At 38.4% G+C, this 23,444-nt stretch overlaps 1 protein-coding gene across 3 annotated transcripts in view; it reads right to left on the bottom strand.

Moving 5' to 3' along the window:
• Window positions 1-23,444, bottom strand: part of EHBP1 (EH domain binding protein 1) — a 345,289-nt gene that overhangs the window by 86,673 nt on the left and 235,172 nt on the right. For all 3 annotated transcript variants that reach the window (XM_075535992.1, XM_075535993.1, XM_075535990.1), the window contains exons 11-14: window positions 20,167-20,345; window positions 19,415-19,463; window positions 14,364-15,260; window positions 6,224-6,370 (exon numbers count right to left, since the gene is read on the bottom strand). In XM_075535992.1, coding sequence (XP_075392107.1) covers window positions 6,224-6,370; window positions 14,364-15,260; window positions 19,415-19,463; window positions 20,167-20,345 — 1,272 coding nt within the window. The remainder of the gene's footprint in view (window positions 1-6,223; window positions 6,371-14,363; window positions 15,261-19,414; window positions 19,464-20,166; window positions 20,346-23,444) is intronic.

Here is a 23,444-nt window from a genome sequence, read left to right as displayed (position 1 = left end):
ACCAAAACAACAACAACCCTCACTGCCATCGCTGACTCGTCGCGGCCCGACAGGGCAGTGTAAGACGGACTGTTCCGGGAGTGGAAAGCCCTGTCTTTCCCTCATGGAGCCACTGGTTTTGGATAGCAGCCTGCTACGCCACCAGGTCTCCTAAAAAACAAAACATACAAGGATAACACGAGAGAAGCTGTTGATGAAGTCCTAACTCAATGTTCCTTTAAGAGCAAGTAAGAATAAGCTTTTGAGGAAGTTCCTGATGATGTAAGGATCAGGCTCTCAGTTTCATAAGACTCAAATTTAATCCAGGGTATCAAATTTTTCTTTTTACCGTATGAGAATTCCCAGTTAAGCAAAGAACTCAACCAACAGTGGGTAAGCTGTAGGTATGTAATTTTCCTAGTGCAGAAACTGGGATCTCAGCACTGGAGCATATGTTATGAAGGGCAAGATAAATTATAATGTGTTTAAATTAGGGTGTTATAAATTAAGGCCAAAATGAAAGCCACAAAGTGAATATAGTTGCAGTCTATTCACCACATTAGTTCCAAGTCTTTTTTTTTTTTTTTTTTTAAGGTAGACCTGCTTTTTATTTACCAGGCGTCTTTTGATCTCTCCACTGGGGTGTTGACACTGAACCAGGTGATGGCTATTAGTCATGGTCCTCTACCTCCTTCACCACAGACATCTATTAATTTGAGTGTCCAACAGAAAGAGAGAATTTTGTCTCCACTTTACAATGGAAAATCACAGAGTGTGTGTTAAGTAATTTCCAGTTTTATCTCACATTTAATTGCTCCAAAGATAAAATTGAGTATTTTCTGTTTCTAAAGCACTATTTCCCTTACACAATTGCTAGGATGTACTATCTAAATATATGAATATGTATTTAGAACTACCCAGAAATTATAATCTAAAGGAACAAATTAAGAAAACTGCATCCTTGCAAAAGTGATCAAACGGACATCAAGTTGCATACAAAATTGAAATGACCAAGTCTAAGTTCCTTTGTATTTGTGAAACATGGACTTATGCTGTCATCTTATACTTTTTTTTACGAATCATTTTGGTATTAGCTATAAGCCTTACAGAACATCACATGTCAAACCATTAGCAATGCAATTCAATTCATGCAACTGATGTTATTCACAATAGCAGGTCTGATTTATCTGCAACAGCTGAAGGGATTCTTCCAATGGGCTCAAAGCCGAGCTGAGAAGAAGCTGCACAGCACCCCTTCCTACAGTGTGACTGCGGCCTCCGCCCAGCAAGGGGTGAGATCCAGCCCTCGCCTTACAGCCAGGTGGAACTTTCGGCCTGGTGAGTCTGCCATTCTGGCAGAAGTTATGGTATGTGATTTGAAAGCTACATCAGAATCACGATGTCTGTGTGAGGAACTCAGCTGCCATGCTGTGCAGAGGGCACAAAGTAGCCTATGTGGGGAGACCTTACGGAGAGGCCATGTGCAGGTGTCTCGACTGACAGTCTCGTGGGGGGGTCTTGGCTGAAAGCTAGTCTCAGACATCATGCAGCAGGGATAAGCCATTCCCACTGTGTCCAGGCTGAACGCCTACGCCACAGAATCTGTGAATACAAATAAGTAGCCAATAAATTTTGTGGTTTTACAGCAATGTTTGTTTGTGTTCAGTGTCATCGAGTCAGTTCCAGCTCACAGTGACCCCAAGTTTAACAAAACAAAACACTGCCCAGTCCTGTGCCATCTTCACCATCGTTATGTTTGAGCCCGGTGTTGCAACCACCGTGCAGCCATCCTGAAAGAGGAAGGGTAGGAAGAACATCCTTGGAACTTTCAAAGCACAGCTTTGAAAGCAAATAGGGTACAATTTGGAATAAGTGGGAAACAAATACAACAAAGGGAACAGGCCTGGCATATAGCTTTCTTACTGACATGGGTTGATTTGTGTTTCCCGAAAGATACATTGCAAGTCCTTGGTACCTGTGAATACAACATTACTTGGAAATAGCATGTTTGCAAATATAATTAACAGTGAGAGACTCACAAGGTGAACACCACGTGAAAATAAGCAGAAGTGATGCACTTAACAAACCAAGGAAGGTCAATGCCTGCTGGCAGTCACTAGACACCAGGAGAGAGGCAGGGGACAGATTCTCAGAACCCTCAGAAGGAATTGCCACTATTGGCCTGCTGACTTCAGAGTTCTAGCTTCCAGAACTGCAAGAGAATAAACTTTTGTTGTTTCAATCACCTAAACTGTGGTTCTCTTTTATGGCAGCCCTAGGAAATTAACAATCGGCTTTGAGGTATGGAGCTATTCTTTCGGGGAGGGGGAGGTCCCACAGACAACTACAATGGAATGTAAGACAGCCAACCCAAGTAACTTTAGAAGCGTTCAAAGGAATAATTCCATGAGATACCGTGATTATATATAATTCATCAAATCAAACAACAGACATTGTGATAGTTAAGGTTTATTATGCCAACCAGGCTAACGAACACATGTGGAATTAATTGAAGGGCGGAGAGATACCGTATATACTAGAGTATAAGCTGACCTGAATATCAGCGGGGCACCTAATTTTACCACAAAAACCGAATTAAAAATGTGCTGGAAAACTCGGCTTATCCTCGCGTATATACGGGTAGATGGCTCAGTGAGCCTCGCATTTCTGGTCTTTTGCTCTCTGATAGTCATACCAGGGTGCAGCTGCCTTAGCTAGTTCCCTGCTTCAGCTGGCAAGACTCACTTCCTGAGAGACATTCCTGAGGAGAAGCCACATGGACCTACCCTGATGCAGCCCTGGGTGCTGGAGAAGTAGTGTGGAGACCCCAGCCAGCACTGAGATGCTTACATGCTCACTGATTCGGCTTTCTTCCTGCAGTTGGTGTCACTGTGTGTGTGTGTGTGTGTGTGTGTGTGTCTGTTGAGTTTGAGGAGGACTTTGTAGAACGGTGCTGGACATAGGGGCTAATATTGGACTTATGGGTTTGGACTGGACTGGGTTGGGATGCTTTCTTAATATACAATTACCCTTTATATAAAACTCTCTCATAAAATATGAGTATCTATGAATTTTGTTTCTCTAGTCTACCCAGACTAACACAGCCATTAAGAAAATATGTAAAAATATATTTATATATATCATAGTCTACCTTATTTAAAAAAGAAGTGCATGTGGCATACAGTATTTCATGTTTTAGTAAAAGATGGCATTGTGAGCATCTTCCCAAGGCTTTAAAATATTCTTTCGCAACATGAGTAAATATTTTTAATGGCCATATAACAATTACATATATTAAAATGTATTTAATCATTCCCCATTTTTAAGCATTAGGCCATGTCTCAATTTTTGCTATTATAAGTTACACTGTGATGAAAATCTTTATATGGAGCTTGTTAGCATCATTGGGTAAAAGGAAATGAGCATTTCTTGATGTAGCAGAATTGCTTCAGGAGAGGTGTGGCAGTTTACACACCACCAAGAGTGTAAAAAAGTATCTAACCCAAACTCTCACTAGCATCATGTGTCTTAAAACTAAAATGATGCATTTTACCAACACAGTTAAGATGTTACAGATATGGAACAACAGATGTTTTAGTAATGAACTGCTGATATTGAATTCACAGTAATATACATTTAAAGGTTTAAAGTTTCACTTGAGAAAGAAAATTTAAGTTACTATAACCGTGTACAGAAGAGAAGACTCACAGATATTTGTTGAAGGGTCCAACTAATAAATGAACAACTACCTGAATCAAAGAATAAACATAAAAGAACCAGGATACTTGAATTGAGTCTATTTTGTCACGATCTATATGTTAAGTAAATTTGGGCTCTTAAAGAATCCATTCTCAGCCTGGTAGGGCTTCATCAAGGGCAATGTAACTGAGAGGAATTACTGAAACACAAATGAAGGCTGAGCATGACAGTGGGACAAGAGGAAAGTCAAAGGAAATAGAGGAAAGAACTAGGAGGCAAGGGGCGTTTATAGAGGTCTAAATACAGGCATGCACCTATGTAAATATATTTATATAGGATGATGGGGAAAGAGATCTATGTGCATACATTTATAGGTTTAGTATTAAGGCAGCCAATGGCCATTGGGACTCCACTCAAGTACTTCCTCAACACAAGAACACTTTGTTCTATTAAATTGGCATTCCATGATGCACACCTTCCCGACACAACCGCTGAAGACAAAGCGGGTGAAGAGGCAAATGTGGTGAAGAAAGCTGATGGTGCCTGGCTATCAAAAGATATAGCGTCTGGGACCTTAAAGGCTTGAAGGTAAAAAAGCAGCCATCTAGCTCAGAAGCAACAAAGCCCACATGGAAGAAGCACACCAGCCTGTGTGACTACCAGGTGTCGAAAGGATCAGGTATAAAACATCAAAGAACAAAAAAATCATAACATTGTAAATAAGGGGGAGTGCAGAGTAAAGACCCAAAGCCCATCTGTAGGGACACCTCCTTACAGAAAGGTCACGGGAAGGAGCTGTGCCAATCAGCGTGCAGTGCAGCAACAATGAAACATAAAATTTTCCTCTAATTCTTAAATGCTTCCTCCCCTCCCTATCATGATCCCAAATCTACCTTACAAATCTAGCTAGACCAGAGGATGTACACTGGTACAGATAGTAACCGGAAACACAGGGAATCCAGGACAGATGATTCCTTCAGGACCAGTGCTGAGAGTGGCGATATCGGAGGGTGGAGGGAAGGTGGGATAGAAAGAGGGAACCGATTATAAATATCTCTATATAATCCCCTCCCTGGGGGACGGACAACAGAAAAGTGGGTGAAGGGAGATGTTGGACAGTGTAAGACATGACAAAATAATAATAATTTATAAATTATCAAGAGTTCATGGTGGGGGGAGGGAAGCGGGAAAGGGGAGGGAAGGAGGAGCTGATACCAAGGGCTTAAGGGAGAGCAAATATTTTGAGAATGATGAGGGCAATGGAAGTACAAATATGCTTTACACAATTAATGTATGTATGGATTGTAATGAGTTGTATGAACCCCTAATAAAATGATTTTAAAAATCCATTCTCCTAATATTTACAATAATATCTATTCTTACTTTGCAAGAGAGTACACAGGGATGTTTACTAGAGTTCCATACAGGGTTTTGATGTGTTTCTACATGTCTCTGTAATCTGGGAGGGCTGCAGATAAGCTCTCTCAGTAATATACTTGTATCTTCGTCTTGTAAGGGTATCTTCAACTTGGGGGTAAAAAAGAGGGTCTAATCTCAAAACAGAGGCTTCAGAGTAGATCTACTGGAGCTAGAGTAGATATGCGAATTAATGTCTCTGAAGCACTACACAAAAAACCTGGATGAAATGTGGCTCAATATAGGGATGGCAGTATATGATAGGAAAGAGCAGAGACTCTGGGGTCTCATAAGGCTTGTGTTCAAATCCTGATTTTGACCCACTTACTATGTTCTTCAACAAATTACCTTGATCTATCAGTCTCAGTATACTCCTATGGAAAGTAATCTGGGGTTCAGCAAAACAAAAATGTAAAATGTCCATATACAGAAGGTACTCAATAAATGATAGGTGTCATTATTATAAAGGAGCCCTGGTGGCAAAGTGGTTATGTGGACTGCTAGCCGAAAGGTAAGCAGTTCGAAACCATCAGCTGATCTGTGGGAGAAAGATGAGGCTTTCTACTCCTATAATCAGAGTCTCAGAAACCCACAAGGGCAGTTCTACCCTATAGGGTCACTGTAAGTCTGAACCGACTTAATAGCTATGAGATTTTGAGTTTGGTCATGCAGTGTTTAAAGCATTCAGCTGCTAATGATGCCCTATGGGGCAGTTCTACTCCGTTCTATAGGACGACGATGAGTTGGTATCACAGTAGAGGGCTGGGTTTAGTCATCACTATTATATTCTAATGTTTCCAACAAAATTAACTTCTGTCGACAAAAAAAAGATAATTTTAAATAGAGTACTAGTGCAATTTCAAAATGTAAATGATCAGATGTCAGATGATTTGTGTGTATGTGGAAATGATAACCCAGGATTTTACTTTTCCTTATAGCTAACACTGCTTTGTATAAATTATCACATGTTCTTCCAATGAAGAATTCAACCGTTCAAGAAGACTAGCAAGTACTAATGTACAAAATCTGTCGGGGGGGGGGAGAAATTTAGCCAAAACATAAACAAATCACTTCCCTCACCCTATGATTACAATAAGAACCTAAGTTTTTTTCAACCAATATTCCTCACATCGCTTAGCTGCCTGTTGCTGCCGGGTGATGTGGCTCCGCTGGTATTCTGTTTATTCCCTGCCTTTACAGCGGCATCTCTTCTTGCTTGTTCGAGGAGAATTCTTGCTCTTTCTTTAAGTTCTTCTTGTCTGGATAACATTCTTTGCTTAAAACCAAAGATACAAAAAAATTAGAAGAAGAAAAACAGATATACTCTACATTTATAAATGAATTACTGGTTAGACAATCTTTCAAAACAACAGAGGTGCACAGGAGTAAAATTAGTGTCATGAGAACACATTTTCCTAAGGTGTGAGGGTCCACCTGTACATTACATATATTCTTCATAAATATAATGCAATCCACCAAAGACATTTTTATAAGTTTCCAGTTTTATTGCAAGTTGCTGCCAAATGGATTCCAAATCGTGGCAACAATGATGCATGTCCGTGTAGAACCATGGTCTATCGAGTTTGGGCTAGTTTTTGAAGTAGGTCACGAGCTCTTTCTGCTGAGGCGCTTGTTTCTGACTGGACTTGAACCTCCAACCTTTGATTCATATTAACTACTTCCACCCAGGGAATCCTCTTTTTTGGCAGTCTTATAAGATTGGTAACAGGATCTCTAGTGGGGTAGTAGCTAAGTGCTCAATTGCTAAAAGAAAGGTAAGTGGTACGAATCTCCCAGTCACCCCATGGGAGAAAGATGAGGGAGTCTGCTGCCCTAACAATTGATACAGCTTTGGAAACTCTATCCGGTGGTTTGACTCTCTCCTATTGGGCCACTATGAGTTGCAATTTGATTTACGTAGTTTGGGTTTATAGCGTTGACATGATGTGTCTTCCAAAATTTGGGTATTGATGCTAAATATCTGGAATAGTAATTCTTTAGAATTTCTAAATCAATATTTATAGAAAATTCAAATTTTCATAGCTTGTAAAAAACCATAAACCTGTTTTCTTCCATGGTGTACTCATTATCCCCAAAACCATCCTATCAAAACTGGAAGAGAATTTTCCTGGATTAATCAGCAATTTTACCACAAATCTTTGGAGGATAACAGGTATCATCTACCAATAGAAATCAATTTTTAAGTAGCTCTAGTTACTACAAATTATTTTCTTCTAAAGTAACCAACTTCTGACTATAGGTGACTGTTACTATATTTAATTTCTTTTCCTATTTTTCTTTGCATAGCTTTGGCACCAAGCCAAGTGATCACTCTCGGTCAAGAAGAAGGTCAGTAAACAGGACACCTATCACTCACTTCGTTTGGCATAATGTGAAACTCTAGTTCAAAGTGTACCCTTAATGGATCGTTTGGGGGTCTGTTTCTGATCTTTATATCTTACTGTAACTATTTTAAAATCTATTTCTTGGACACGAGTTCCTGCGCTCTCCTCAGCTGTCAAACACTTGTGCAGACAAAAACACTCCACTGCCTTCCATTGTCCCCCAACCCCTGCGGCAGCCACCTCCAGGCCTGTTGCTATAGAGCCTACCTGTATGTCAATAAACAACAGCTGAAGCAAAAAAAAAAATCTATTTCTATAATATTTGACAAGGAAATATTTTTAAAGTGTACAATGCTGTGGTTTTAGTGCCTGTATATTCACAAAGCTATGCAACTGTCACACAAACTAATTCCAGACGCTCGTGTCACCCAAAATCTCAAGGTTTAAACCCAAAGTTTGAACTTCGTAGAAACAATTGAAATGCTTAGATTCTTAGTTCATGCTGATCAAACATAATGGAAGTGGTCATTGCAACTGACTGGTTAAAATCACAACATTTTCTCAAAAAAAGTAATTAAGTAACACTACATTGCTTTTGGTCAAGACACTACACTGCTAATCCCTCTTCTACTAATAAACTGCAATGTTAACAACCGAGCTGGTCACTTAGAAAGTGCCTCTCATACTACACAGGGTTTTAAAACTTTGGAGTCAGACAGATCTGGGTTCAAATCCCAGCTTCATCATTTAATGGTGGGCCATTTACTCAGTTTCTCTAAGGCTGGGTTTTCTACACTTAGGAGTGGGGATAACCACAGACCCAATCTCAGAACGATTAGGCAACAGAGTAGCACACATCACACTGGCCCAGAGGAAGCACTGGATAAATGCTCAATTGTTATTATTTTTTGAATCCCTTTATTTCCTTATCTTTAAAATTAGAGGAATTAGAGATCAACTGTAACATCCCCACAAGCACTAAATTCTGTGATTCCACAGGATTTAATGATCCAACCACAGTTTCACAAACATGAAAAAATTGTGCTGGGTCTTAAGAGCACATAAACAGAATTAATTTTTTCTGTGTATAAATGTAATTCATATTCATTTAGAAAGCTCCAAATATAGCATACAAGTAAAAATAATTAATAACATGCCCCCCAGAGTATACACTGTCAAATCCTGGTTTACGTTGTTTCTACTACAACTTAATATTATGAACATTTTCTTATGTCCTTAATTTTTTCTTTTAAGGCATGATTTTTAAATTAGCTATCTGGGTAGTGGTTACACCTTGTGCTGTGATCTGCATGGTCTGGAGTCTGAAACCACCAGCAGCTCCTTGGGAGGCAGACTGGGCTTTCTACTCCCATAAAGTCAGAGTCTTGGAAACACAAACGGGTGGCTATGAATCAGATTTTGAGATCCAGTATTGGGGGAGCCCCAGGTGGACCAAACGAGTATATGCTTACCCACTGGTCTAAAGGTTGGCAGTGGGAACCCTGTGTGCAGGTCCAGAGATCGACTTATGAAAGGGCACAGTTTTGAAAACCCTACGAAGCAACTTACTCTGCCGACATGGGGCCACCCAGAGTTTAAAACCACTCAGTCGCACCACCACTGCCTTCGATGCATTTGACATTATTTACCCTGTCCTATTTTGGTTAACATTTAGATTGTTCATATATTCCCACTAGCATAAATAATGCTTTTATGAATATTCTTATATGTAAATATGTATAAAATTCTGATTATTTCCTCAGGAAATATTCCTTGAAGTAGAACTTAATGAGACAAACTTTTTTAAGGAATGTAATGTATATTGTCAAATTGCTCATTAGTAAAGCTAACAGCTTTAAATCTAAGTTCTAATTATATTTTACTGTGATTATGTGTTTAAAAAGAGCGATGTGGTTAGCATAGCATTTAGGAACACAGATTTTGGATTCAGACATGTTGATTTTGAACTTGAACTAACTTCAAACCTTATGTGACTTGGGCAACTCTGTGAACCCTGGGTTTCCCCTATGTAAAATAGGATTCATCTTCTTACCTCGTGTAATTATAAAGTATAAGATACATGTAAGGCATTAATCTCATGCCATCAATTTTAAGACTCACCATCATTATATGAACTACTAAGAAAGCATAAACAGTGCCAATTAAACGCTGACAAAGTACAAAGTAGCATCTTGATTTAAGAGAGGTGAGATACAAAAAAAGGATGTATAACAAGATTGATGAAATACAGTGTACAAAATAAGAACTTATGGAAAAATGTGTACCTTAGAATTGAAGAACTATAGCAGCTAGCAGAGGAAACCCCTGGTTTCCTTAGGTTAGTGTAGTGGGTTAGGCGCTGGGAGACTAACCACAGGTCATTGATTTGAAAGCCCCAATCACTCGGAAGAGAAAGATGGAGCCTTTTGCTCCTGTAAAGATTTATAGTCTTTGAAACTCTAAGGAGCAATTCTCCACTTCCCAGTAGGGTCGCCATGAGTTGGAATGAGCTCGATGGCAGCGCACGTGTGTGTGTGTGTGTGTGTGTGTGTGTGTATGTGTATGTCTTCAGTGTAAGCACCCATACCACTGTGCTTGGCGTGAGACATTACTTTGACCAATCTACTGCCCAAAACATTTAAGTTTACCTTAAACTAAATTCTGACCAGTAAACCAATGTCCCATGAATAAACAGAGGTTACTTCTGTTATCTAAAAGATATAACTGCACATCACTTAAGTCATTCTAATAGAATCACAGCAGGATAGTTTTTAGACATAAACTACCACTTAGCATTATTATTTGCTTAATACGCACGGTTGGTACATAAGATGCAAAATGGTAAAATGGCTACTTACTAAGTCACCATGCGAATTACTGACAAAACCACATGATCATTCAGCCATCTACAACCAGTTTATAAATATGATGACTATCCTTTGGTTTTTAAGAGGTATACTGCTTCCTTGATTAGATTATTTAAAATTTTAAAATACTAACCAATTTATAATTTTAACTAAACATATTTGCTTTAGGAAGCTGGTTTACACGGGAGAAAAGAAAATCTGTATTGGATATTAGAACTGCAGTTTCACAGCATTTTGCAACTGTTAAGACTTCAGTGAAGAAAGATAGGGCAATCTATTTCCAAAAGAAAATCAATCACTGAAAATCCCGCGGAGCAGTTTTACTCTGACACACACACACACACACACACACACACACACACACACACACACACACACACGGGGCCTATGGGTTGGAATCTACCTGATGGCAACTGAGATGGTATGGTCACTATGCTGCTCTGAAAGCTTGCAGAGAGAGAGAAATTCTAGGATCTTTTCATTTGAGATTCTTTTACCAGTAGAATAAGGGTTTACTCTGATAGCACCTCTATATCGCTGATTCTATGATAAATTTATTTTAACCCTTTTGAAAATTTAAAATGGATGGCATTTGACAATCTGTCATCCAGGTGGCAGCCCAGGCAGAGTTGTTCTGTGTATGTGGACGTGTGACGCATGTCCCTGGAAGCATAACTGCCATCACTGATGTCACATTCAACAACCATTTGAGGATTATTTGAGAAAGGAATACAACTCCAGGTTACTGCCTCAAAACCTTCAATTGGAAACTTCTGGTAAGGTCAAGAAAGTGACAATTTATCCATGAGTGATTTAGCTTAAAAGAAGTCCCAAAGATCATGGTACCCTTCTTTAAGAAATGCAGTGATTCAGAGATTCTCTAACTTTTTGTTCTCAGATTCTCCTGTCATTCACTCAGTGCCATCGAGTCTATGCTGACTCTTGGTGAACCTACAGACTTAACAATCACTGGGGACCCCAAAAAGCCTTTGCTTATGTGTGCTGTATCTATTGGTGCTTGTTACTTTGGTGATTAAAACTAAGAAATATAATAGAAATTATTTATTTTTTCCTTTAGAATAAACTGTTAAAATAGTAAATTCTTTACAAGTTAATGTATTTTAATAGTTTTTTAAAAAGCATTACTTTTTTTTTAGCTCTCTTCTCATATTTGGCTTAGTAGAAAGCGACTGGATCCTCATACCTGCACTTTTACATTGAATCTGTTGAGATAGTGGCGAATCATATAGACTCCAGAAAATGCTACTGGACATTTGTGAGAAAATGAGAGTAAAAAAGGTAAGCAATGCCCTAGTATTACTATAACAGTAGTTTAAACTTTGTGGTCTCACTGACAGGGTCTTAAGAGAGCCTCAGAGGCCCCACATGATGCTTGGAGAACAGCGGCTAAAACACCACGCTCAGAGGACAATAAAATAATCATACAAACAATACCTCAAACTCACTACCACTCAAGTCGATTATGACTCATAGCAACCCTACAGGGCAGAGTAGAACTAAAAATCTTTACAAGAGTAAAAACCCTCATCGCTCTACTGGGGAGTGGTGGGTCATTCCAGACTGCTGACCTTGTGCCTAGCAACCCAACAAATGATCCACTACACCACCAAGGCTCCCAAAGGGCAACAGAAACAAGGACGCCAAGGAAAAATAAGCAAGTGATACTGGAGAGTCAGAGGCTACATATGAAAGTTTCAGGAAGCAGACGGACACTGGGTCTCATCTCAACTCCTCCCTCAATGCAAGGTCACTTAGTTCTAATAATCTAGCATCCCGTGATGCTCACCTTCCCGGCACGATCGCTGAAGACAAAATGGGTACATAAGCAAATGTGGTGAAGAAAGCTGATGGTGCCAGGCTATCAGAAGATAAAGCGTCTGGGACTTAAAGGCCTGAGGATAAACAAACAGCCATCTAGCTCAGAAGCAACCAAGCCCACAAAGAAGAAGCACACCAGCCTGTGTGATCAAGATGTGTCAATTGGGTCAGGTATCAGACATCCAAGACCCAGAACAAAAAATCATATCAAGGTGAATAGGGAGTGCGGGGGTGGTGGTGGTAGCACGGAGTGAAGACAACTGTAGACAACTGGACATTCCCTTACAGAAGGGCCACAAGGAAGAGATGAGTCAGCCAGGGTGTAGAATAGCACCACTGACACATACAACTTTTCTCTAATTCTTTAACGCTTCCTTCCCCTCCACCCCCTTTGCCACTATCAGCTCTCCAATTCTACTTTACAAATTTGGCTAGACCAGAGCATGTACACGAAGTACAGATAAGAGCTGGAAACACAGGGAATCCAGAACAGATAACCCCCCCCAGGACCAATAAGAGAATAGAGATACAAGAAGGGGAAGGGGAAGGTGGGGGGAGAAAAGGGGCACCGATCACCAGAATCTGCATATAGCCCTTTCCTAGGGGGATTGACAGCAGAGGGGGGTGAGGGGACACTGTGGTTGGTGTAAGACATGGGGGATGGGATTTACAGATGATCAAGGTTTCATGAGGGGAAGAGGGGGAGTGGGAGGCTGCTATCAGGGGTTCAGGTGGAAGGAAAGTGTTTTGAGGGCAGTGATGGCAACTTGTGTGCAGATGTTCTGGACATAATGAATGGATGGATGCTAGTGATATGGGCTGGAGAAGCCCCGAATAAAATAATTTTTAAAAATCCAAAGTTAACATAGTACATTTTTCTTTTATTATTATTTTTAATTAATCATATTCCAGGGAGAGGGGGCTCTTATAAATCTTATGACAAACCATCAATAAATTGTGTCCAGGACATTTGTACATATGTTGCCATCAGCCTTTCCAAGGCGTTTTCTTTCTGCTTGAGCCCTTGGTATCGGCTCCACTCCCCCGCCCCCCTCCTAGCCTAGTGAATCCTTGATTGTAGATTCTTGTTGTTATTTCATGTTTTGCACTGTCCGTTGTCTTCCTTCACTCAAATTTCTGTTGTTCATCCCCCTGGGGGGCGGGCTATATGGCCAACCTTGTGATGGGTCACATATTGCATGTAGATGGCGTAACTGTGAGTCTGACTTGACTAGATGGCCGTGGGAATGGGGAGGGGGGGAAGGATGAGGCTTTTATCTCACTAAAGACAGTTCACCTGAATCTTAAAAATGTTTTTGTTTTCCAAGACACTGATGATTTTGAAGGCTCTAGGCCAGTGTTCTGGTAGAATGGCACACTTGCTAGATTTGATCCTGTTCGTTATTTTGTGATTAAAAAAGCAGCTTGGGGTGTGTGTGTGTGTGTGTGTGTGTGTGTGTGTGTGTGTGTGTGTGTGTGTGTGTGTGTGTGTGTGTGTGTGTCAAGAAGGCTATAATCAGTGTATTTTGCCCAAAATGTTTCTGTTTACATAAGAGTGTTGCATGATAAAAAAACAATTGAGGCTAAAACAGCTCATTCCATAGGTATAAAGTAAAAATTCTAAGTGATAAGAATATTGTGAAACTTCCTAGTTTTTCCGTTCTTTGTGGTATGTCTTATAATTGCTGTTACCAAACTGTTCATTAAATACAGTAAATACCTGTTTCATGGGAAGAAATCTGAATGCTATGGGAATTTTTAAATCACAAGTAGCAATGGACTGAAAATACAAATTCAATGCAAGTAAGGTATATGAGGAAAATGCTTTAAAATGAGAAATATATAAATTGACCTTATACAAATTCAGAAGGATATTCTTATTAAGTAGAATATTGAAATGTCTCTGATTTACTCATATTAAAATAGCCTTTTATAGGTACAGAAGTAATATTTTTATTTGAAAAGGTGACGGTCTCATTCTTAAAAGTGGGATTTATTTATAGTTTTAAAAATGACCCCATAAATTTTAAGTAGAAAATGGATATACTCCAGGTTTTTCTCTGGTGAGAAAATATATTTCACCTTTAAGTCACCATAACATCTAAAATGAGCTCCTAAGTACATCTTAACATCTTAAAGTGTTTTATGAATAAAAAAGCAAACAAAAACACCGAATAACTAATTATTTAACATTCATTCATCATCCTAATTCACTTACCTGGACTGATTTTGTGGGATGATCTGCATCATTTATAGTGGTTCTGTCAGCATCTGGATCGGACTCTGTCTGCCTCAGGGAAGTACGCTTTTTCTTCGCAAGGTCTGCATCTCTGTTGTATGAGTACCCGAGTTTAGTAGGAGATAAACTTGTCTTTTTAATAGGGGATTCAGCATCTGATCTGCATTCTGAGGGTCTGGAATTCTCCAATCTTTCTTGCTCCAGGTTACTATTAACTTCTCCTGTCTGAAGCTTTTGTTCATCTGCCTCCTCACATATTAAGGGTGAAGACACATCCTTCTTCATATCACTAACATATAAGTCACTTAAGTCTAAAATCTCTGTTTTCAATAGTTTCTTCTGGCCTAACGAAAGCTGTGCTTGGTTTGAATCTGTATTGGAACACATTCCATGGTCAGTAGATCCTGAAGTCCTCCCAGAGTTCTGCTGGGACTTTTGTGGTTCCGTGTCACTTTTAGTCCTGCGACAGTAAGGGGAGGCTGTGCTTGGACTAAGGTGATCGTCGGGAGTCTGATGCTCACTTTCTGACTCTCCAACCCCACTATCATTTACAAATACGGAATCATCCTGAGATAAGAAGTCTACTGCTCCGCGGGTAGGCTGCTGTTCAGGCTCCCGTTTCAGATCACTAAGCTCTGCGTAGAATTTTTCCTGATCAACAGAACTGTTTGTATCTGTTTCATAATTTCCAACTTTGTATGTGCTTTTACTGCTGTTTTCCTCTATCTGAACGACATTTAGTTCTTGGCCGCTGAAATGTGCCCTTATTTGATAGAGGTAAGTCATAACAGTCAGTTTGTCAGGAATGGCTAGTAAAACCATATCAGAAGGTTCCAACAACCGGGAAATTCCTATGCTGGCAAATCCATCGTATGCCTTCAAAGAAAAGAAAAACAAAAAGCATGTTGAATAGTCCACACCATCAACGCATTTTTAAAATGTGAAACATTTTTTTCATTTTTTCCCTCCAGCAACATTTTTGCATACTCATACTGATGGCATTTTACAATCAGACTTGGCTTTTTGTTGTCCTTAGACGATATGCTACGCATGAATATATACTTTACAATCAGACTTGGGTTGCTTGTTGCTCTTAGAGGACATGCTTTGCATGTATATATATTTTACAATCAGACTTGGCTTGTTAGTTGCTCTTAGAGGATTTATACATGTATATATATGTTATGTACCGACATCATGACATATGACAAGAACGAAATTCCAAAGTCAGAAATTTATAAAAGGGAGATAGAGGCATTTGAAAGCCTCTTTTCTAGTAAAGAAATTTGGCAAAAACATGAGTTAAAACACACAAAACTATGCTAGAGTAGTTGCTCACAATAAGGAACGAAGAAACATTAGACAGATCGATCGCCAACGCTATCATTTCTGGCTCTTTTTTCACAGCCATATAATTGCAGTGAATTCAGAACAAAAAGTACAGCTAGACAACCCAAAGGAACTGGCTCCCAGATTACCTGACAGAAATGACAAGTAAATTCTATTTAAACCTAGACACACAGAAACATATTTTAAATGCACATTTAAAGTCGATTTTCATAATGAGGAGAGTGACTTTATTTTCACTTTATCCATTTTAGAAAGACTAAATTGTTTGAAAACTACAACCCAGTTGAGAATGTGAGGCTGCATTGTATTATTTTTGTTAGCCTTTTTTTTTGTTAGCCTTTAAATGACTGTGGCACATCAGGTTTTTCTAGTTTTGAAGAATCAAAGCTGTTTCTCAATTTACAATTAATTATTACTATCCTGAACTAACCCTTGAAAACAGCATTGTGTATCTTAGAAGCATTAAAAGTATGGCTAAATGTTTAGCTCTACTCTTGGAGCAAGGAAGGCTCCTCTTAAAATATTCTTACTTTGGGGTGTAAAATATCTATTCCTTTAGCCACTTCTATGTGGGATCACAACTCAAGAGCTTTACTTAAATGTTAGGAAATCATGTTGCAATTCAGAAGGAATTCGTCTTTTGCACCAACATGTTAAAGTGCATTTCTACCTTTGAATTTAATCTTTGTCTCCTATTTTTCCTGTAGTTTAATAACTGCTGTGGAACAAGTAAGAAAGAAAATGAAAAATAAACTGCGATATTAAAACCTCTTCAATTTTCCCAGCACTCGGCTCCATGCTCCAGGTACTTTCACACAGTGACTAGAGAGCATGGCTCCGTGGGTGTGCATGTGGAGGCTTGTTTGTTGTTTTACATGTTTTAGGAAAATTAAAGTCATTTCCCTCCTCGTGCGTCCTGCCAACTAGACTGACAGACATCAACAATTGCAGACCATCAGGAAAAGCACCACAGGCAGTATTCGAAACATTTCCCAATGATCTAAAACACGGACATACTGGTTAAGATCAGATGTCACAGGTAAATACCTTTTCTATTCATAACTTTTACAGACCCGGGAAAATGATTAACTTCCTTGTGGGGGAACTCCTGCTGGTGTTGTGCTTCATGCAGCAATTCATTGTATGCACACTAATTGCACTAAAAAACATTTAAAAACAAACCGAGTTTCTTGAACACCAAGTCAAGAAATTTCCCCGGAGGTTAACCTCTTCTGTTATGGTCAATCACTTACTGTCTTTTTTAGTAGCTTGTGCTCAAAGGGAAACAAATGTCTTTCAAAGAACATTGTCTTACTGGTTCCTAGATGTTATTCTAATTGAGAAAGAGGAGTTCCTGTGCCTATGTTAGGTGTCTGCCTGGAACTTGAGACACGGGCATTGTCTCTTGGCACAGAGGGCATCAGGAAAAGCCGAGTGAAGCCGGAAAGAAATCTGCAGGGAGTCAAGGAGATGCTCAATGCAGACACCAGGCAAGAAGCTGCCAGGTGATGAAAAGGAATGACTACAGAAGCAATCACTTATTGAATAGTGCAGTGAGTAAGAGCATCTAAATCAAAATCCTCTCAGAGAACTATAATCATCTGGCCGGGAAGATTTAATTGAGAAAAAAAAATGTAATGGCACATTCTTTTTGGTGTAGTAAAATGTAAATCTGAGATCATGCTCATCATTAGAGTTCCTGAAAAAGCAATATAAATGAGCATCATTAAAGCTCGAAGGCGATTCCGTACATTCTTTAGAAATATAAAGGTAAAATCAACAGTGTTTCCTTCTCAAAAACTTTGAGCAGAAAATCGAAAGGGCCACTCTGGAAAATATTGATGGTTTCTTTATAAAATGCTTATATCCTCCTTTGAATTAGTTTAATATAGTATTCAAATGCAAGAATGTTCATGTAAAAATGTACATCTAAAAAGGTAATTTAAGTTAATTGATGAAAAATAAGGTATTTTGACTTTGACAGATGCAGGTTCGAAAACCGTACAAGAAATAAGTCAGGACAATGACCTACTTTGTAGCAGGTCATTATGAAGTTGATCGCTATGCACAAGAGAAGACTTTTTAAGTCTTAGCTTTAAAGATTGCCTTTCTCTGGGGAATATTTTCATTTAAAAAGAAAAATTTTAAATGTGTTACTTTGGGGCTAACACCATGTAGTCACACACACACACACACACACACACACACACACACACACACACACACACACACACACACCCTCAACCAAAGAAAAGTAAAATAAGAATTTTTAGATGGCAATATACATTTTGAGTTTTCCGAGAGCAGGGAAGTATTTTTTCATGTAAATATCTGTCTGTTAACTGAACTTCTACAGTTCTTTATTTATAGTTTTTGTCAATGGCACTTTCAATAATCTAATTTTGATTAGACCAAAAACTAGGCCAGAGATTATTACCTCCTTTACCCCGTGGGCCCTTTTAGCAATGTGCTGAAACTTATGGAAGTCCCTGGTCTTCCTCCCCCTTCTTAGAAAATGTTATAAGTAAGTGTAAAAAAATACACAGGACTGTAAATGAAACCAAAAATGTTGAAAAATAAACCATCAGAGTAGTAGTAAAATCACATTTGGTAAAAAGTAATGCATATACATTTAATGAATATATTAAATCAAATAATATAGAAGATATTAGAAGCTAAAAATGCATTTAGAGATATTTTCAGAGAAGGTATGAAAACATTTGTGATTTTAAAGGTTAAAAACTATTAGGCATCACTGATATAGCAGTAGTTTGTTGCCTACATTGAAAATTGAAAGTGAAAATAGTAAAAAAAAAATTCCCCGTGTTTCAGGACCCCTTGCATTCTATGCACAGAGCCCAGGTTAAAAACTTCTGCTGTATGACATTTCACTCCCTCGACAGGTCAAAGATGCAATTAGTGCAAAAACCCAACCAAAACAAAAGAACCCATCAATTTAGTACCTACTATGCGCAGAATTCGGTGCTTTTCTTCTTTTTCTTGTTTTGGCACACAGAAATTTATAGTACTGCATGGCAGGCATTAGGGTAAACAGGGAAGTCAGCTTGCACCCACACTCAGTTGGCCCAGGGGGCTCCAGTAACTGAGGTTTACGTGGCTGCCCAGAAGATTGAAAGGATCAATATCCCCCAGACGGTCAGGAAGCTCTGATCACAACATATTAGTTAGTTATGTGGGAAAAATATATCATCTATCTGAAAATGTAAAGAATCAATATTCAGTCTTTCTGTTTCTAGGAACCTAAAACTCCGAAGCATTATTTTTTTGTACACCCACGAGGTTCCCTGTGTCTTCTCCCATCAAACTGTTCTAAAACTCATGTAAGAGTACTTGTACGTGGCATGACAGTTTGGAGAGCACTTTTTAAAAGGCAAATCTAGGGAGAAAAGCAACCTGCTTTAACAAATACTTACCCACTAATCGAGCCCATACCCATATTGTAGTCTGACGGCTGGCTTGCATTTGCGGTAGCCTTAAAAAATTCACAACCAATGAGGATAACCGAGAATCCTGATTGAAGTGCAGGAAAAAGAATCCTTTCCGTGAACCGCAGCTACAACCTCACAAATCACCTAAATTCACCAAATTAATAAAAACCTGCAGAGTAGCCCAAATAGAATTAAACTATATAGATATAATCCTCCCGTAGCAATTCTTACCTTTTTGTTGTTCTCTTTAATATCTTGAGGATTCAGAGACTTGTAGTCACTGAAAGAGAAAAATGCCACAGTGGATACAGATGGTATTTGACAAAACAGCTGTTTTTAAAACAAGCTGCATATAAAAATGTATTTTTTATATTCAATAATATAAAATTCAATACCAAATTCAATCAATAATATCAAAGAGTAACTAGCAATTCCATAGCAACACAATCAACAAAACTAATAGTGAGGAAAACGGAGGCGACAGGATAGATAGATAGATAGATAGATAGATAGATAGATAGATAGATAGATACACAGATAGATACAGCAATCACATTGCCTGAAAATGACATTGTCTGAAAGTTCCCATCTCAAAGAAAAGTTAGGCAGGGGATCAGAGACAAGCCCTCTTACCCAAAATTTACCATGAGGTAATTCTTTGTTGTAAACATACCGGCTTATTTGTCTCATCTCATTTTAAAACTAACACAATTTTCATAATATTTTGAAGTTGGTTCTTTGTATGAGATTAAGGAGAAAAACATTTTATTTTTTAAAGAGAAATGATTGTTCTTAAGTCTCTACGAAAATACACTTTTCTGCCTGGAATACATTTCTTCTCTCAAAATGCAAAAGGGGGCTTTATTTCTAATGAAAAGGGAATAAACAAATACAATCAATTCAGGACATGCGCTAATAAATGGGTTTCTGCTATTTTAAAAACCTTTAAAATAGTCATAGGGACTGCCAAATGTTTTACTTACATTAAATCTGGTCTAAAGTGGTGCAATATTGCACAAAACGATAAACCATTTCTCCATGACGTAGTAAAATTGGTGATTTTTACTCCCCGGTAGTTTTTTGTAACTTCTTTGCACCATACGAGCAGTGACTGACTAGCATTTGGCTTTCGCCCCAAAACAGGACTTGGTATAGGGCTTGGCTAGAAAGAGAAAAAGAGGAAAACATGAAAAGAATTTAATGGAAGATGAAAATTAACATTAATTGACCTAACGAGATCATCTGAATCCTTTGATGTCAGGTTAGGCCCTTCAAAGCTGTCATTTCATGACAATTGTAACTTGCAAGAGGGAGACATGAGTCAAGTTATTATCTTCAGGTTTAGCCCATGGCAGCTGCCTGACAAGGAAATAGATATACAATATTTTAAACTTATACATAAGAACAGGCCAAGAGCTATATTGATGGACACATCATGTTAAAGCATTTAAATACTTAAGACTACATATCTGTATAACTCTCATACCTTAAATATAAATATACTACTCGTAACTAGATTAAAATAATACATTTTGCTGTCTAACCAGCACAGATTGTTAGTACTAGAAGGATCAAAATCGCCCTATGTTTTAAATACAAATACCAATGCCTCTTAAATAAGCAACACGATGATACTCATATTCAAACACCCTTCTTATATAAATGTAACAATGGCAAAAGTAGTTCGAGAGCTATCAGCAACAGATAGTAACAGTAACAACACACAACAGTATATAGCAACAGATAGTAACAGTAACCACAACAGTATATAATTTGGGATTATTTGTGAGGTTGTTTAATCAGTATTGAGAGCTACTTTAGATTACAAGGAGAGTAAGTTGTGTGTATGCTAAATCTGAAGGAGATATTGGCCCCTCCTCCAACTTTATCCACACTTAAATTAAAAATGACAACAATGAAACTTTATAGCAACGTTTTTATTCCAAACTTTTATTATTCAAGAACCATGTTTTATTGTTTTAAAGAACAAAATGTCATTGTATGACTACAAAGGCGGATACAATTGAAAACCCATAAAGAAAAATACTAAATATTTCAATGTTTCCAAACTTTTAAATCTTGTTGTCAATTATTGTTATATGCCTTAGACAAAGAACAGAGGTTCTTTACAATAAGGTAAAAAGAGAACAATCATTTACTCCGTGTATCATGTACGTGTAATAAGAAGGGTTTCTTAACACTGTCTACTTCTGAAAGACCAACAATGCCTCCATGTGACACACACATATTAGCACCAAGCCATTAACACCATCATCCCCACATAATTATGATTTATGAATTCACTGCTTGTGTTGGGAGACTACTAAGAAGTGCCAAGAAAATAATTCCTCATATTTTATTAACTGTCAGACTAATAAATAGGTATATAAGCAACAATAAATATAGAAAAATGCTGTCCTTTAAAGAATCCACCTGTAGAAAGTCAATGCTGAAAAAGCAACAGCTAATAAAAACAAATAATTTTGAATCAACTGTTTGAAGACAAAGAAGCAGGTGAAAATGGAATTCCTATTTTATCAGTTTATCTTAGAACCTATACAGTTTCACCTACAAAAGCCAGACCTGGGTAAGGCAGAAACCCATTATAGAAGTAAAACTCAAATATTTTGCACTAACAGCAAATGAAAGAAAGTGTTAAGTTACATAAACCCTGTCAACGGCAGAAAACTTTCAAGAGCCCCCAGAAACCAGGGCAGTCCTGGTGATTTCCAGCATTGCAGTTTTAACAGGCAATCTAGTATGTGTAAATAATGATCCACCGTGTCTTTCAAAAAACCTAGAGTCACATGAAGTGGAGCGATCTATGGATGAACTCATGGGATCAATGAACTAGTTGCAAACACTTTTCCTTAGAATCCTAGTACTTAGGAGCCATGATAGTGCAGGGCAAGGAGCACAACTGCTAAGCCAGGCTCCACTGGGTTCCAACCACCAGCTGCTCGGCAGGAAAAATAAGAGGCTGTGTGCTCCTGAAAACCCTACGAGGCAGTTAATTCTACTTTGCCCTGCATAGTCACTAGGAGCCAGAATCAGCTCAGTGGTAGCAGGATTATTTGGTTTTGTTTTTATCTATTACTTACATATTTTTCTTTGTTAAAATGTTTTTCTACATAAATTATATTATTATGAGAGCGATTCATTTCCAACATGTTTAATGAGTCAGATAATTTGTAACTATCATTACTTGAGTCCTTCTAAATATGAGTAGCGCTTACATAGCTTAGCTCACGCTCCAAGCTCCCTGCCGCCATGTCAATTTTGACTCATTGTGACCCTCCCTATAAGGCAGAATGGACTTGCCCCTGCAGGTTTCTGAAACTAAATGTTTCTGGCAGTAGAAAGGCCACATCTTTCTCCCAAGGAGTAGTAGCTGGTGGTTGCAAAGTGCTGACCTTGCCGTAAACAGCCCAGTGTGTAACCCTCTCCATCACCACAGGTTAGGCAGTGTACAGATGTCAAGATCATGTTGTGATCTAAAATAGCTTTCTGTACATAAGAATTGAAGAAAATATGCTATGTCATTATGATTATAAAAAATCCTTGCACACAAAAAGGCTCATAAAGAAAAAGGTGGAAGAATTGAACCAAAATTTGAGTTTATCCTAACACAACAGGGCCTTCTATTAAAACATCTTTACAGGAATGCTTATTACAATTCCAAGAAAAAGAAGTCATGTCTAATTAAAGAAACACTGATGAAATTATAAGCACTGTAAATATGGTCAGGTTGGATTAGAGCTATTGTTAAATGAATTATCCACTCCAGAATTGCTGTATTTTCAACTGATATTTTGCAGAGGGTCACAAAGAATCAGCAGCTAAATCATTTGGGAACCTTCAGCATGTAACTAAATCAAAGGGCTTAAGACTCCAGCAACTCCAAGTCCTTGATTTTTTGTGTACTGTTACGTTCTTGTTTACCCGACCTCTTAGTTTTCTCATCTGTAAAATGGGAATTGTGTTACTTACTTCTTAGTGTTGGTGTAGTAACACTTTCATTACCTCTGCTGGCCTCTACCATTCTCTACGTCACTTTGAACCATATTGACCTCTTAATATTTCCTGAATATGCCAGACGTTTTCCAGCTTTAGGGCCTAGCCCAAACTCTTCCATTTGTTTGGACACTCTCAGATAACTGGATGGTTTATTCCAATATGGCCTTCTCCAGTAGATTAACTCTGAACACTTCCTTTAGTAATACAACCCATCTTCTTGTCCAATCCCACCCTAGCATTCCTG

Source organism: Tenrec ecaudatus, chromosome 17 (genome assembly GCF_050624435.1).
Source record: "Tenrec ecaudatus isolate mTenEca1 chromosome 17, mTenEca1.hap1, whole genome shotgun sequence".
NCBI classification, from domain to species: Eukaryota; Metazoa; Chordata; class Mammalia; order Afrosoricida; family Tenrecidae; genus Tenrec; species Tenrec ecaudatus.
The sequence above is the reverse complement of the archived record's forward strand: the minus strand, read 5'-3'. Positions and strand labels throughout refer to the sequence as shown.